At 56.1% G+C, this 14,845-nt stretch overlaps 1 protein-coding gene across 2 annotated transcripts; it reads right to left on the bottom strand.

Annotated features, from left to right (window-relative positions):
* TMEM9 (transmembrane protein 9) lies at positions 1-14,515 on the bottom strand (the record flags this gene model as incomplete). Of its 2 annotated transcripts, none has more annotated exons than XM_084245699.1 (5): positions 1-240; positions 7,877-8,008; positions 8,616-8,724; positions 13,225-13,316; positions 14,447-14,515. In XM_084245699.1, 5 exons carry the CDS (start codon positions 14,510-14,512, stop codon positions 91-93), a joined length of 549 nt encoding a protein of 182 aa, XP_084101825.1. In that variant the 3' UTR covers positions 1-90. The 2 variants fall into 2 exon arrangements, with proteins under 2 accessions (XP_084101825.1, XP_084101824.1); XM_084245698.1 differs by having other exon boundaries at positions 14,438-14,512.
* Between the last annotated feature and the right edge of the window lie 330 nt (positions 14,516-14,845).

Below are 14,845 nucleotides of genomic sequence, written 5' to 3'. Positions count from 1 at the left end.
CTGGGGTGGGGGGAGATGTGGTCCCGGCTCCGTCCAGCCCCAGAAGTGGGCAGCCGTGGCTGCTGGTCCCGATTGGACTGCGCGGCCCATCTAGCTGAGCATCTTGTGCCGATCGAAGACTGTCTTCCGCTGCTCCTGCACCTGCAGCTTCCATCGCTGCTGAGCGCCTTCCACGCGCTCCAGCACCGTGTTTGCTCGGGGGCCCCCAAGGGAGGCAGCAGCGGCCATAGATCGGGCATCCTGTAGCAGGAAGAGAAAGAAAATTTGGCGCCGAGAGCTAATGGGGTCTGGAAGGCTTGATGGGAAAGAACATTCTGGGAGCAACCTCAGAGTCTGAACCCCCATACTAGGAGGCAGGATGTCCCCAAGGGCTACAGCTCCTTGAGGGCCCAGAACAGGGTCAAATCTGGAGGCTGGGGCCCGAGCCCTGCCCTGGAGTTTGGGAAAGGGGGTGCTCCGGGGGAAGTAGGAGAAGGGTGCCTGTTAACTAAGAGAGCTCAGGTCAGGTCCTGAGCTGCACCCCGAAGGCCAATTTCCAGCTCTCAGGAGAACACGGAGCACTGGCCTCAGGGTCTCACTTGGTCAGCCCGGAGAACGGCGCCCGTGGGCCCTGCGGCTGGCAGGTGGCCCGGGGGCCAGCCTGGCTGAGATGGCGGCACATCTGCTGCTCTGGCTGACGCCCCCTGGGGAAGGGGATGTGACATCACTCACGGAGACAGGCAGGGATGGAAATTTGGAGCTCGACTCAGCATTCCCATCCCAGAGCCCGCTCTGGCCCCTCTCCCCTGTGACAGCTTAGGGTAATTCGGCTCCTTCCCTCTATGCCCCCACAGATCCCCCTTCTTTGCTCTCAAAACTGTTTCTGTCGTCAAAAGCAGCATCCTCCCCTAATTACCACTCTCTGTCTCTGAAGCCCTGGAGCCCGTGCATTTCCTGCAGGACCCGAACCTGATCTTTGGGGGGAATTAGAGCCCAGGGCCAGGCCCACACCCCCACGGGGATTTCCTCCCTAGCTCTCCCTGCCTCTCATCTCCTGCCACATATCTCTTAAAGGATTAGCACACCTCTCTAAGCCCAGAGCCGCCCAGTAAATGCAAGTTTGCTTCTAATGCCCTCAGCTGGCACAGCTTCTGTCGCCATGCAGCTGCCAGGCTGGGGAGAGGGAGGAGTGGTTAGGGAGAGAGGGGAGGCAGAGAGAGCTGGCAGTTGCTGAGAGGTATCTGGCTGGAGGTGAGGCTGGGAGGTAGTTCGCTGTCGCCACAGGGCTCCGAGTCCCTTGCCTATTGAGCACTGCCCAGGGAGAGTCAGAGAGGGACACTGCCCCAGAGGCCCCAGTGCAGGACCAAGGAAGCTTCCTCCACCAGGGTTAGGCGGGGTGAGGAGCTGCACGCCCCGGAGGCAGTGCTGGCAGTGTCAGGCAGGGGGCGCACTGGGCTCGAGTTAGGACTGCACAGTTCTATGCTGGCTCCCGAGGGCCACCTTCTCCTCTGGCCTGACTCCCTAGGCCCAGCTCATGTCTACACTGGGAGCCGGGAAGAAGGGACAGCCTCAGCCACTTAGGAGCCACGTGGACAAGTTTCACCACTTCTCCAAGCCTCAGTTTAATCAAGCCCATCTTTACAGGCCTTTTTGACTACACCCTCCATGGAAAGTTCATTCACATTTACAGACATGCAGGGGAAAAAAGCTTCACAAAATACTCCTACTCTGTTCCATTTCAGCTCTTAAAAATGCTGACTTTGACTCACTACATTGGTTTCATGACCAAACAGGTTGTGATCCAGTTTGAGAAACAGTTAATGAGGAGGTGGGTTCGGGGGCCTAAATAAAATGACCCACGTACAGAACTTAGCGGGCTGGCTAACTCGGAGCAGGAGCTCAAGGGACGTTTCATTTCCTTCCTCCCTGCCAGGGTATCAAATCTGGCTTGGAACTGCAGCTCTGACGCCCACAGAACATGGCCCGGGAGAGTGGTCACGATCTCTGAACCCATCTCCCTGTCCATATAGGGGGAATGAAAGCACTTCTGAGTGAGATGAGGTAGAGCCTGCAGCACCGCCTGGCAGGCAGCGGGCACTCGAGGCAGCAGCCATGATTAACATCAGACCCCAGCCCTGGCACCTACTAGAGAGGGAGAAGGAGGAGAAAGCCGGCACCTGCTGCAGGGGCTGCCTTTGAAACAGCGTGGAGGCGTCGCGCCCCTTTCAAGTCTGTTCCCTCCCAGTTCAGCTGTGCCACTAATAGCCACGTGCTCCCCCGCGCCAGCACAGCCCCGCAGGGCTGGCTTGGGGGTGGCGCTGAAGACCCACGGGAGCCGCTGGCCTGCCAAGAATCTGGCCGTGCTGGGCCAAGGGCCCAAGGGCTTCCCTTCCTCCCCACACCCTGTCTCGTCCCTTTGGGGGTGGCCCTGCAGGGCAGGCTGGGATGGGTCATGCTGGGCCAGGCTGGGAGATGGGGAAGCTCCAGCCCTGCTGCTCCCATCCAGAGGGTGTCTGTAGGAGAGGCAGCCAGAGGGAGCCAAGAGCAGAGCATTAAGGGAACATGCTGAAATTCACCGCATTACCACAGTATCATTTGTTTTCCCTTCATGTAAAGTCTTAACAAACAGCTCCTAAGTGGGAGAAAGCTGCTGCTGAGAGGCTCCGTGTTCCCATAGCTAATAGTCTGATTAAAAGGTATTAAAGACTCCACATCTGCTCCAGAGATGGCCCAGACAGGCCTCGTCCTTGCTTGCTCTGTAGTGGGATGGGGCTGGAGACGGGCGCCTTGAGCCTCTGCCCTTGGAGGCTGGGCACCGGCCACTCAGAGACGGGACCTGAGCAGCAGGATGATGACCAGGGTGGCCGCCAGGCACTGCACGTGGATCATCCCCAGGCTTACTGGCCGGGCAACACTGTTGTCACGTGTAGATGAGAAATGACGGCTGTGGACAATGAAGCACCTTGCTGCTCAAGGTCAAGCTGTTCAGTGGCTGGGTGGGCATTTGAACTTGGATCCTTCTTTGGCTAGTTTGTCCTAATAGGAAGTCAATGTGGAAAACCAAAGCAGCAGGCGGGTATCTTTGCCTGAGCGGGGAGCAGGAACTTGAGGCTGGACTCCTGCTGCAGCCCCGGCGGGACCCACTATCAGCATGGACAAACATGAGCCCACCAACTGCCTGGGTGGCACCCCTGTGGGCGCCCAGGGCCTGCCTGAGCAGTGCAGAAGCGGGCCTCAGCGGCTGAAGACAGGAGACAAGGACATGAGAACCCGCGCCAGGCACTGTCCCTTGCCTGTCCGCCCCAGTCTCCTCTCCATCCACACAGCTCAGAGCGGCTCTAGGGCCAAGGACTGGCAGAAGCGGAGACAGAGGCTCCCTCAGTTTTCCAAGTGGAACCAAATTCTCCCTGTGGCAGCCAAATCAAGCCCCTCTCTGCTCAAAGAGCTCCCCAACTCCCAGGCTGCTGCAGGTCACCTCCCTGCGATGTCAAGTAATTGTTCCAGCTCGAGCCTCACGCGGTGATCCCGCTACCTACAGGTCAAACACTGCTGAGCACAGCCCCAGGCCTGCGGCACTGGCCAAGCCCTGCGCTCCTGGGCACCTTCCCTGCGGTGCCCTGTTCTCCGCCACATCTCCGGCCACACCTCCCCATGGCCAGCCCTCGACTGTGCTGCCACTGCAGTGTCTTCCCGCCAATGATCACAACTTAAATGTTAAGTCCCGACAGAAATAGCTCATCTTCAGGGTGAGCAGGCACAAAGCTAGCACACACAGTCACAGCGACGCTGGGGTTAGAATTAGCACGCTCACAGCATTGCTTCTGAACTGAGAGGCAGTTAAGGACCATGGAGAGCAAGGGGTGAGCTGGGCACCAGCCCACAGCCACTCCCCAAGGTCACGCTCGTGAGGACAGCCTGTGAAGCACCGAACACCTGCTCGGGACTTATCTTCCAAACCGCACACCTTTCTGTCTGTCCTCGCGGAGAGCGGAGGGTGGCCCCTAGCAGTGCACATCTTCTCTGGGTTGTGAGCTGCCCGGGCCAGTGTGCTGCCCAGTGCCCTGGGGCAGCCAGGTCTTCTCTTCAGCCCAGTTCCTTATGTTCCCTGTTGTCGTCAGCCTCCCCTTCTCCTCCTCAGCATCCTCATCTTTCCTTGACTCCCTGTGCACCCCTCTCCTACAGCGGACCTAGAACTGGGCCCAAGCCCCAGTGGGTTGAGCTCTTGGAGGACCCCTTCAGAGCTCAGGGGGCCCATGCTGTGAGCCCAGAGACACCCAGAGCTCAGAGAAACCCTTATTTCTCTCTCTTCAAAGAGGGTGAAGCCTGTACATCTAAAACAGCTCTGTTTGCCGTTTCTGTCCCAGCAAACACGCTTGCTTCCTCCTTTCAAAGGGCGTCTGAGCCCAGGGATTAGACCTAATGCTGCTGGAATCCCAGGGGAGGCAGCGCCCAGCAATCAGGGCCCACGGGGCCTGCCAGTGCTTTCAAAGGGAACACCACAGCTTTCATCTCCCTCCGAGGCGCTGGGGCTGGGGCTGCCGGGAGGCCACCTCTTCCTCTCCCAGTCCCCTAGCCCCAGGCAGGAGAGCTCCTGGCTACAGGGTGGGAGGATGCAGCCAAGGGGGCCCGATCCTAGGAAGTGATCCAACCTCCAGATTTCACCTCTGACGGGGTCACATACTCCTGTGGGGCAGGGGGGAGCCCTGGAGCCTAGAAAGAGATTCCTTCTCAAGGTCCCCAACTGGTCCAGGGCTAGGCAGGGAGGAAGCACCTAGAGGTCCTGACTTCCTTCCTCCTGGGCTGAAAGCTCCGTCCCTCCACCCCAAGGCAGGTGCAGTCCTTCTATGGGGAATGGACTCATGGACCAGTGAACACTACTGAACTCACACAGCCTAGCCGCTGCCCTGGCTCTGCTGGCTCAGGGGGGCTTTGGGGCCTCCCCTCCCTGCCCTCAATGCCACGCCCCTTTCCCAGGTACATCCAGAGATGGCCCAGACAGGCCTCGTCCTTGCTTGCTCTGTAGCGGGATGGGGCTGATCCAGGACCCGGGACTCTAGGGCTTTGCAGGGACCAGACCCTTGAACTCCATTTGCCCCAGACTGTCCCCCCTCGGCAGCTGAGCAGTCACATTCCATTCATCCTCTGAGCTGCTCTGAGAAACCTCTGCCAACAAGCCCTTCTTCCTAGAATAAAAGGAGAGCACAGTATGCCAAGCCAGGTGTAGTAAAGAGCCCCCCCTCAGTTTTCCCCGATTGCCCATCACCTAGAACTGGACCCTACCCACTGACTTCATGTCCCTGCCCAGCCACTGGCCTGGGCTGTCGGGGCTTACACCCAGTGCCGCTCTAGCACAGTGCTGCCTGCGGGTTCTGTGGGCACAGCGGGAGGAGAGGCCAAGGCACAGGAGAGGAATGCAGCCACCGAGCTCCAAGAAAGGCTGAGCCAGGAGCCCCTTGAGCAGTGATGCCTGCAGAATCATGAGGCGAGGGCACGAGAGGCCACTCAGGTCATGGGGCCAGGGGCGGCGCTGAAGGCGTCCCTTACCCAGCGAGGGCCCTGCACTGGCCCACCAGCCCGCTGCGCTCGGGCCAGGCTATCAGAGCTGGAACACACTTTCATTAGCTTCTAGGCCTCTGGCTGGGAAGGGAGCAGGTGTCCTTCATTCCATGGCCTGCCTCCCAGGGTGGGGTCTCCTCTACAGCCCAACTGCCCAAGGAGGCCACGGGGCCAGACAGCACCCCTTGGGGGATAATCCCCCTTCCTGCTCAGTCAAAACCTGTACCCAGTTGTCCACCCTCCACTCCACTTCTGCTCCCAGGAACCAGATGGACCAAATCTACCCACCTCTGCCCCCAAGCCCCTACCTGGGACCACTGGGACTTAAGACTCAGTGGGGAGCACCCAGGTCTCCTTGGGGAGAGGGGCCTGGGCTCAGACCCAAACGGCAAGTGGCCCTCCCCTCACCTCCCCAGGGCAGGAGACACTGCCCGAGAGCCACGCATTCCAGGGAGCCGCAGCGGCTGTATAATCATGGCGCATCTCTCAATTACCCCCCAGCCAGGACTGCAATTACCACATTACCCCTAATCGCTGAGTGTTTATTAGCGATGCTCCTCCCCTATCAGAGCTGCTATTACTGCACATTAATAACCAGGTAGGCACACAAGGTTTCCTCTTGAACACAGACCACCCAACTGCCAGCACCCCCACCCCCAGGCCTCAGCTCCAGGGGGTGAGGCCCATCCTCCCTGCTCCACCTTTGGCCAAGGGCCTGTCAGCAGGAGGCAGGGGGCTGCCGGGGAAGTGTCCAGGCATGTACCCAGAAACAGCCACCGCTGTGGAAGCAGTCAGGCCCCCCGGCCTTGTCCTCCTGCCCAGGCTGCCCACATCCATGTGGCCTAGGTAGCACCCACCTAGATCTGAGCCCTGGACCCTGTAACGGGGAACCTGTCCTTTTCTACCTCCAGCCCACTGCCTCAAATGCACTAACATGACTGCCCACTGTCAGTCTAGCCTGTGCCTGGTGACCTCCAGTGACCCTGAACACACTCCCAAGCAAGGGAGAGTCCTGGCGACTCTCCCTCTTATATCCCAACCGCGGAAGCTACCCTGGCTCAACCCCAGCCAGGCCACTCAAGCTCCCTCCTGCAAACAGCAGCAGCTGCCGTGCTTCTCCTCCAGTTTGGCTTTTTCTCTTCAACCTAAGCTTCTTCAGCCAGTGCTCCCTCATCACCAGATGCCCCGTCTACATACCGACTCAGCCCTGCTCTGTGGATGAAGGTGGGAGCATTTCCGCAGCTGCAAGGTGGCCCCATGGATGGTGCAAACCCAGCCACACCTCCGACCTCCCAGAATCCATCCCTTGGCAGAAAGCGGCCCCCAGACATCACCACTCTGCTGGGGACCCGTCTCATTTGGGGGTCATGTGTGCAGAGCTGGTGGCTGTGCAGGCCCACAGTGGGAGCTGGAGGCACGCAGGGCAGGAAGTAATGGCCCCACAAGGAGACTCCCCAAGCCCGCCTAGGATACAAGCCACTTCTCACTCCCATAGTGACCTTCTCCAGCCCTCCTTCTGTTCCAGCAGGGGTTGCTCTGCAAGGTTTCCCCCACAGGAAGTCCCTAACCCTAGGGGATGGGTGGGGAGGGGAAGAGTGAATGCAGGGCCTGGTCTGAGCTCCCCTCCACAATGGCCAGGGGTGTGCAGGCTGCCTGGCACCTATGATTCCCCATCTTATCTAATAAAGCTGCAGCTCCTGGGCTTGACACGCGATCTTGAAAAATCTAGCTTAGCCCTACAGGCCAGCTCTATTTGCCAATATCCCTACATGCCTCCCTTATCCCTGAAATGCTCAAAATCTCTCAAGCATCCATGGCAATCCTCACCCTGGCACCTCTCTACCTTCTCCTCTTTGGTCCTTGAAATGTCTCTTTCCCTTAAGGCCCCAGGGCTGTGCTTTGCACCAAGCAGGGGCTCAACAGATGCCTGCTGAGCCACTGAGGAATGGGCCCGCCACCTCCACGCCTACCACCATGCCACCACCAGCCTGCACAACCCGCATATAAGGTGTCCATGCACAACAGGCTCTGGTTGGTTCACCTGCCCCTGCCGAGAAATGCCTACCAGGAAGCAGGCCAGCAGATGCTGCCTGACTCAGGCACATCAGGAGAAATTCAGGGCCACCTCCTGCTGCATCTGAACTGCACGGGGGTGCTCCCTGCTGAGGCAGACCCTGGAATCTGGGTGACGTGCAGGACACTGGACAGGAGTGGCGGGCACAGGACACCCATCCCCACCTGGGCCAGGTGCTGCTACCCTGGTTTTGCCCTGGGGATGTGCACATGCAGCCTGCTGCGGGTAGAGGGACAGGCAGAGCACTGCACTCAGAGCCCCGGGTACCTCATTCTCTTCCTCGTTGTGCAGCTGTTCGGTGTAGGCATCCGGCTTTCGAATCAGAGGGTCCACCAGCATCAGGAAGGCCATGTAGAGCAAGAGGGCCCCGACCACCGACAGGTAGATGACAATGATGACCTGCGAAGGAGGTCCCATGCCCTGAGAGCCAGCTCCGGTGGGGCACACTGCTCCCGGCCTCTGTCATCCCTGTGCCCCTGGCACGGACTGCTCAAGGGAGGGTGAGCAGGTCACATGGCTCAGAGGAGAGAGAGCTGGAAGGGGCAGGGGCCTACCCCACGGTGACTGACTTCTCCAAAACCAAGAGAATCCCTGTGGGATTCTCTGGCAGGCATGAGGATGACAGATGATAAAGAAGTCTGGATCTTGACACCCCAGATACTTCTGGGGTACAGATAAGGTAAACAGGGCCTAGATGGCCACAGAAGATCCTATGATAACTGGGGAGAGCAATGGATCCTGAGTAAGAACAAGGAGGAGCCGGCTGATAGAGAGGCCTGAGCCCAGGGCCTCAGTCCCCGTTGGGGGCTGAGCACGGCAGTGGGAAGCTGCAGTTCTGAGGCTGTGCATGCCCGCTTGGCACTGGGGAGCATGGGGCCCACCTGGGGACTAGGCCAGCTGGAAGCCAGACCCACTGTCACTTGAAATGCTCCAGAATAAAGCAAAAGGCCATGGGTGCGGGCAGCCAGTGGGTGGGTGGGGGGAATGGCGGGCTGGGCCGGGCTACCTTGATGGTGGTGGTGCTGCGCTCCTCGTACTTGCACTCGCACAGCAGGCAGTAGGCCTCCACGTCGTGGCCGGGCACCGGCATGGGCTCCACCACATGCAGACAGTTACTGCAACAGAAACAAACAGGGCTTGGGCACGGGGCCTGCGGTGCAGTGGCCAAGGAGCTGAGCAGGCCTGACATCAGGGATGGGTGCTCCCAGGCGGGGAGGGGGCGTCTGACAGGTCAGGCCGGCAGACCCCTTTCTCAACCCACGGCCTCCCAGCCCATCAGAACCAGCTTCCAACTGTACGACAGAGCCAGCGCCAGAAGTGTCGATACCCCCCCAAATTCTGCCCCCAGCTGCCTGCTTCAGCGGTGCTGTTCTAAGGTGAGCAGCCCCCTAGTCCCACACCCTTGGCTCTGTGGTGTGCCCCCAACAGTGAAAAGCACGTCCACCCCCACCCAGCTGACCAAGTCAGACCCAGAAATCATCTCGAATGCTTCCATTTTCTTTTCACCTATGAATCCACCAGATCCCAGGGTCTCACCTCCTTCAATGTTTCTAAGGCCACCTTTTCTTTATTCTCTCCCACTGGCATATCTTACCTGAAGCCCAGGTCGTTTCTTACTGTGACACCTCACCCAGCCTCCCTGTGCTCTCCCACCTCTAGTTCCAACATGACTTTACCAGTACTTCGTCTTCACAAAATTGGAACAGGCGGACACCTCCCTCAGGAGGGCCTCCAGGGTGAGTCCTAACACAGAGAACCGCAGGTCGGCCTCCATCACTGGTGCTCCTTACCCCTCCCACCCTGCAGTTACACTGATCTTCTGGCCTGTTCTGGGAATGAGCCATGCCTTCCTTGACAGGTCTCACAGCCCGTCAGGAGTGCACAGCCCTGCTCTCACTCTGAACACACCTACCGTTCAAGCTTCAGCTCAAAGCTCTGACCTCTGCCCACCACAGCCAGCTCCTAAGCCCTCCTTCACAACTCTCCCAGCTCTCCTAGCTCCCCCTGCCACCCATGCTTTTATTTGTACTGTCTCCCCAGGGATGTGAGTTCCTCGAGGATAGGGTTATCCTCATACCTCTAGTGCCACGCACACTGCGGGCGAGAACAGGGCCCAGCAGCTAAGAGACTAGCATTTCAGCCTACTCTCACCTGAGGGGCTCCCAACTCAGGGAGTTCAAGATTGAAGGCCCATGTCTAAAAAGAGGGAAACAGGCTCATGCAGGCAAACTGGCATCTTGATTATGGCGTCAAGGTCATGACTCAAGCCCAGACCCTCGACTCCTCCTTGTCACAGCTGATGCCTCAGTGGGGCCCATCTTGTGCTCAGCTCTGCACTGGGTGTCTCTGCCCTGAGATGAGCACATCCCAACTTGTCTGGCCGAAAGACAACAGCGAGTGAGCAAACCACTGCAAAAATCAAACCCTCAGAGGCTTGCAGAAGTGAAATGGGTGTTGCACTGCAAGCCTGCTCAGTGGCAGGCGCCCTGGGTCGCCCTCTCCTCTGAGATACTCACTGGCTGCCCCAGGAGACCACCTGCAAGGCCCTTGGGCTCTGACAGGCATCCTGCAAGAATCCACATGCTCCCTGGAAACAATCACCCTGTTCTTCTGAGCTAGTCCTTCTAGACTCGGGCTGGGTTTCTGGCAGAAGCATCAAGGATGTGTGATGTGAAGACCAGGTGTTGAAATAAGAATGAGATCTCCATTTTTTAAAAAGTTCAGAAGTCTTTAAAAACTAAAAGCCAGGTTTCCAAAAACTCCAGTCTGTGGCAGACATGCATTTATCTAGGCCTCTGACCTCTTTCAGCTGGTTGGCAGCTACTGCATGAATGGGTCTTCCCCTAATGCAACTACAGGCACCCCTTTCACACCTTGCCACCTGGGTGGGGTGGGGGGCAGCTGAGGGGCAAGGTCAGGTTCACACCCAGCAGGTGTGACAGTCCTGGGACTGCCCCTTCTCCAGGCCCAGATTCTGCTTTCTGAGCTACGCAGGATCCTGGGCTTGAAAGGTCACCTGAAAGCTATAGTGGGGCATGTGGATTCCCAAGGTCAGTGTGGGGTGTCAGGGACAGCTGGGAGGACAACCCAAGTTCTTGGTTTTAGTAGCTGTTACTTGAGGGAATAAGCTGTAATGAACAGCAGCCCAGAGCCGAAATACGTCTGCTGTCAAGGCACTCCTGAAAGACAGCGGAACCCTAACAGGTTTGTGCTCTCCTGCAGATTTCCAACTTCCTTTTCGGGACTCAGTGATATCAAGACTCCATGGATTGGTCAGGGCCCATGCAGGGAGAGGGCTACAGAGAAAGGAAGACAAGTTAGGTTTAATTCTCTGTTTCTCTATATGTTCTGAGGTTGCAGGGACTTTATTGAACCTCTCTGGTCAGTTTCCTCATTTATAAATGGGGGCTGAACCCGATCCGTGTCTTTCACTCTGTCCTCTCTTGGTGTTGGTGGTGAGGGAGGGACTGAGACAGCTCGTACTCAGCCAGAGCGGTTCTTATTTGGACATGCTGTGTTTCCAAAATAGATTTTGCATATTATAAAAGCTCCGTTTTAAAGTCTGAAAGACACTTAATGAACCAGCCACACTATAAGCTCCTTTCTGCTGTAGAGTTGTCTCCACAACATATCTGCTTGGCAGACCTACCAACAGGGCAAAAGATTGGCGTTTCTGCCTTTTTTTTGACCCCCCAACTCTAGATGGCATATTATCAACAGCTGAGAAATGTCACCAATGTGGCCTTTAGATTGTGGCTTCACCCCATGACCAAGGGGACAGGGGCAAGTGTTCCCCCAGCGATGGCCCAGGTGACACCAGAGTGAAGATGGGGCAAAGACCCAAAGCCAAGCTGGTTCCTGCGGCCCTTGCACTGAGATGCTGAGATCACAGGTCAAGGTCCCACCTAAACCCTGAGAGCTCTGGGCAGCAAGTGAGGACTCCCTGCCCAGCTGATGACCAAGCCAGGGTCACTGGGTCCTACAATCCTGGAGTCTTACCTCCCAGCTTCAACTCTACCCACCACCCTCAGCAGATTGTCGTCAGGTTCCTGATTTAAGACTGTTCCTCGGGCAGCCTCCTAATGCTGACTTTTAAGAGGAAGGAGATAAACTAAAGCTCGCGAGGTCCAGACAGGACTTCCTCCTCTGTGGACATCCAAGTCTGGGTTTGCAGACCACCCTAGAGTCCCAGGACAGATAGTGCCACTACAAACTGCTGGTAACTTCCCTGGGGGCATGGGGTGGAGCCCTAGCGTCTGGCATGGGGCTGAGACAGTCTGTTCGCTTACTGACTGATGCTATTTGAACCATGACCACAAGCTACAAGGTGGTCACAGGGGCTCAGCCCAGGACTTCAGGTATTTGGGCCTATGAGTTCATCGGGACACAGTCTAGTGCTACCGGAGAAGCCGGCTCTGGGATGATGACTAGTTACAAGGCCTCTGTAATATTGATAATAATACCAGCTAACATTTATCTAGCACTTACTATGCGCCAGGTATTGTTCGAAGTACTATACTTACTTATACATGTGATTGCTTATTTACTTCTCAAAATGCTGCTGTCATATTGAGATGAAGGAAGTCAAGTACCCTGGAAATTAAGTCACCCGTCACAAAATGAACAAGTGGCAAAGCTAGATTTGAAGGCAGGCAGGACACATCCCGTCTGTACATCTAACCAAACGGTCTCTCGGAAAGCCAGAGGTAGAAATGCAGCTAGGATCACAGCTCCCAAATGCTGCTCTGGACCCAGTGCTTCTGATCACTGGGAAGTTACTGCCTCCCCTCTCCCCACATACCCTGATTACTACTGAATCAAAAGGGGGGGAGGGCAGGGGAATTTACCCAAAATCTGTATTTTTGCAACCCCCATCTGATGATCCTAATGTGAGAAGAGACAATATTGACCTGAGCCCCCGGAAGATGTCCGTGCTCTGATCCTCCCAACGATGGGGCCTCCTGGCTCCTAAAGCAGCCTGCATTCAAAATGCTCCCTCACTTCACCATTAAGTCTCCCTGGCCCCTTGGCGTCCAGCCACTGGCCACAAGACTCCAACATACCACACTGAACAGAACTGAGCCCCACCTCCCACAGCATGCCAGGCCTTCTACTAGGCCCGTCGGTCGCACCTTCAGTTCCATGAACCATTCCTTCTAGAACACAATGTTGAAATGTCCCTTCATCTCAATGGTCTTTGCCTGAATGAATGTTTGATGATTTTTCTTTTTTAAAATGATGCATCCACAAATGAATTTAAAGTTAAATAACACATAAAACAGAGCTTTACAAAAGTATGTTAAAGATCCCACAGGATAAGGCCATAACACCCATGTCTCCTAGCTTCTCTGCCCCTACTTTGCATGTAAGTAAGTACCCGAATCTAAGTAAAATAGAGAAATCCACTCCTCTGACCAGGAGCACCGCAGCTGGATTAAGACATCTGGGTCCTGCATCTAACAGTTTGTGTGATCAAGGACCAAATATTCCTCTGTAAGGCTCCCACAGGAATGGGAGCGCAAACTTATCCTGCAGGGGCTCAAGAACCCTAGTAATGAACACCTATAACTTCCACTAGGTGCAGTGGCCAAGGGTCCACCCGTGCAATGTCTTACCAGTCCTTCTGTGACACATTCTGGTTGTAAATATGTCCGCTGATGTTTCTATATGGTGGACAGATGCATTTGCACCGTATATCTTCAGAACTCTGGAAGAGAGAGCACGTGTCAAGTAGTCAGGGCCCTGGGTTCAGGTTCTAGCAAGATTCTCAACTTTCAGTTTCCTGTTCCATAAGGTGATCATAGAAATGTTCTTGCATCCCATTCTCAAGTTCAGCAAAGGATGACTCTGTAAGATGGACATTCTACCAATGTCCTTAAGACAGAAGCTGTCCAGGAAGTGAGTGAGACTCACACATTCTAATGCCAGAGAAGGCTACACTGGCCTGAATCTGGAAGGAATGTTAATTTAACCATTCATAATGGCTGCCTATGGCTGTTGTTCCCTAATAGGGTGCCTGAGGTGAGGGTGGGGGGTGGCAAGCAAACTGACAGTCTTCTTCTGTGGACCCCCAAAGTTGTGTGTATCCCTCTGTCCGGCAGTCTGATGATCGGTTTCTCATTCCCTTCCATCTCTAACTTTCTAGGTTAGGACTGGGTTAGGGCAGGGGTGAACAAGAAAAAGGGGATCATTTTCATGGGGTTACTCAAGCAACTTCTGTAAGCTCTTCCTTTCTGGAATTAGTAAGAAACAATACCACAAATAATTTCATTCAAATTAGGAACTCCCTAGAGGGAGTGGAAGCAACCACTCAGACTCAACCTTACTTCAAAGTCTTGATGAAATGCCATAAATCTACCCAAATCCAGCTCCAGGTCATATACCCCTAAAGCACAGGTGTCTCAGCAGTACCAGTAATGAGGTTGGTCACACTCAATGACAGAAACTGCCCCCTGTACAGGACTTTACATTGACACAGACTTTCTGCTCATCATGATTTGATTTTCCCTAAGGAGAGTATAGGTACTACAACCACTATTTTACCTAGGAGTAAAGGCAGGTAGGGTGAACTTAGCTAACTTCCCCAAACAAGCTCCCTGGCTGGAATCCCACTTGCAGGCACCTCTCAGGTCTGTCTCAACCAGAACCTTTGTTCTGGGCACCGCCCCTCTCCCCTGCCTGGCTCCACCCTCAGGGAGGTCCGCAGCCAGGGCTTGGGAGAACACTTCTGAAAACATGGCCCGTAGGTGAGGAGGGGTAGGGATGGCGCAGCAGCTATCTCGGGGGAAGCCCTGACCCAGGTGTCTGCTAGAGGCACTGCTGGCTCACCTCCCTCACCTTGTTGGCTTGAGCTGGGGGTACCAGCAAATACCCGATCACTGCCACCAACGATAGGAGCTTCATGCTTATCAGGCTTCGGGGTCCAGCAAGACCGTGCACCTGGAAAAGAGATATGGAATCGGAGAAGGGGATGATGGCCACACCTTAGCCAGCACTCTGGTCTGTAACCGTGACCATCTAGCCCAGACTTGGGACTGGGGTGTGGGGTTGGCTCCCGGAATCAGGGCCTCCTAAATCCAGTTGCCAAATGCTGCTTTCCCTGTCCCCCAAGTCTCCGACTCTCCACTGCCCACCTGGTGCGCCCAGCAGTGGGGGTCTCCTGCGTACTCGGCCGCCAGAGGCCTCGAGTGCCTCCCACAAGGCCTGGCTCTGACCCAGGCATCGCGTCCCACCGCC

This window comes from Talpa europaea (assembly GCF_964194135.1).
Source record: "Talpa europaea genome assembly, chromosome: 10".
NCBI classification, from domain to species: domain Eukaryota; kingdom Metazoa; phylum Chordata; class Mammalia; order Eulipotyphla; family Talpidae; genus Talpa; species Talpa europaea.
Note: the sequence above shows the minus strand (reverse complement) of the source record. Positions and strands in the feature narration are given on the sequence as shown.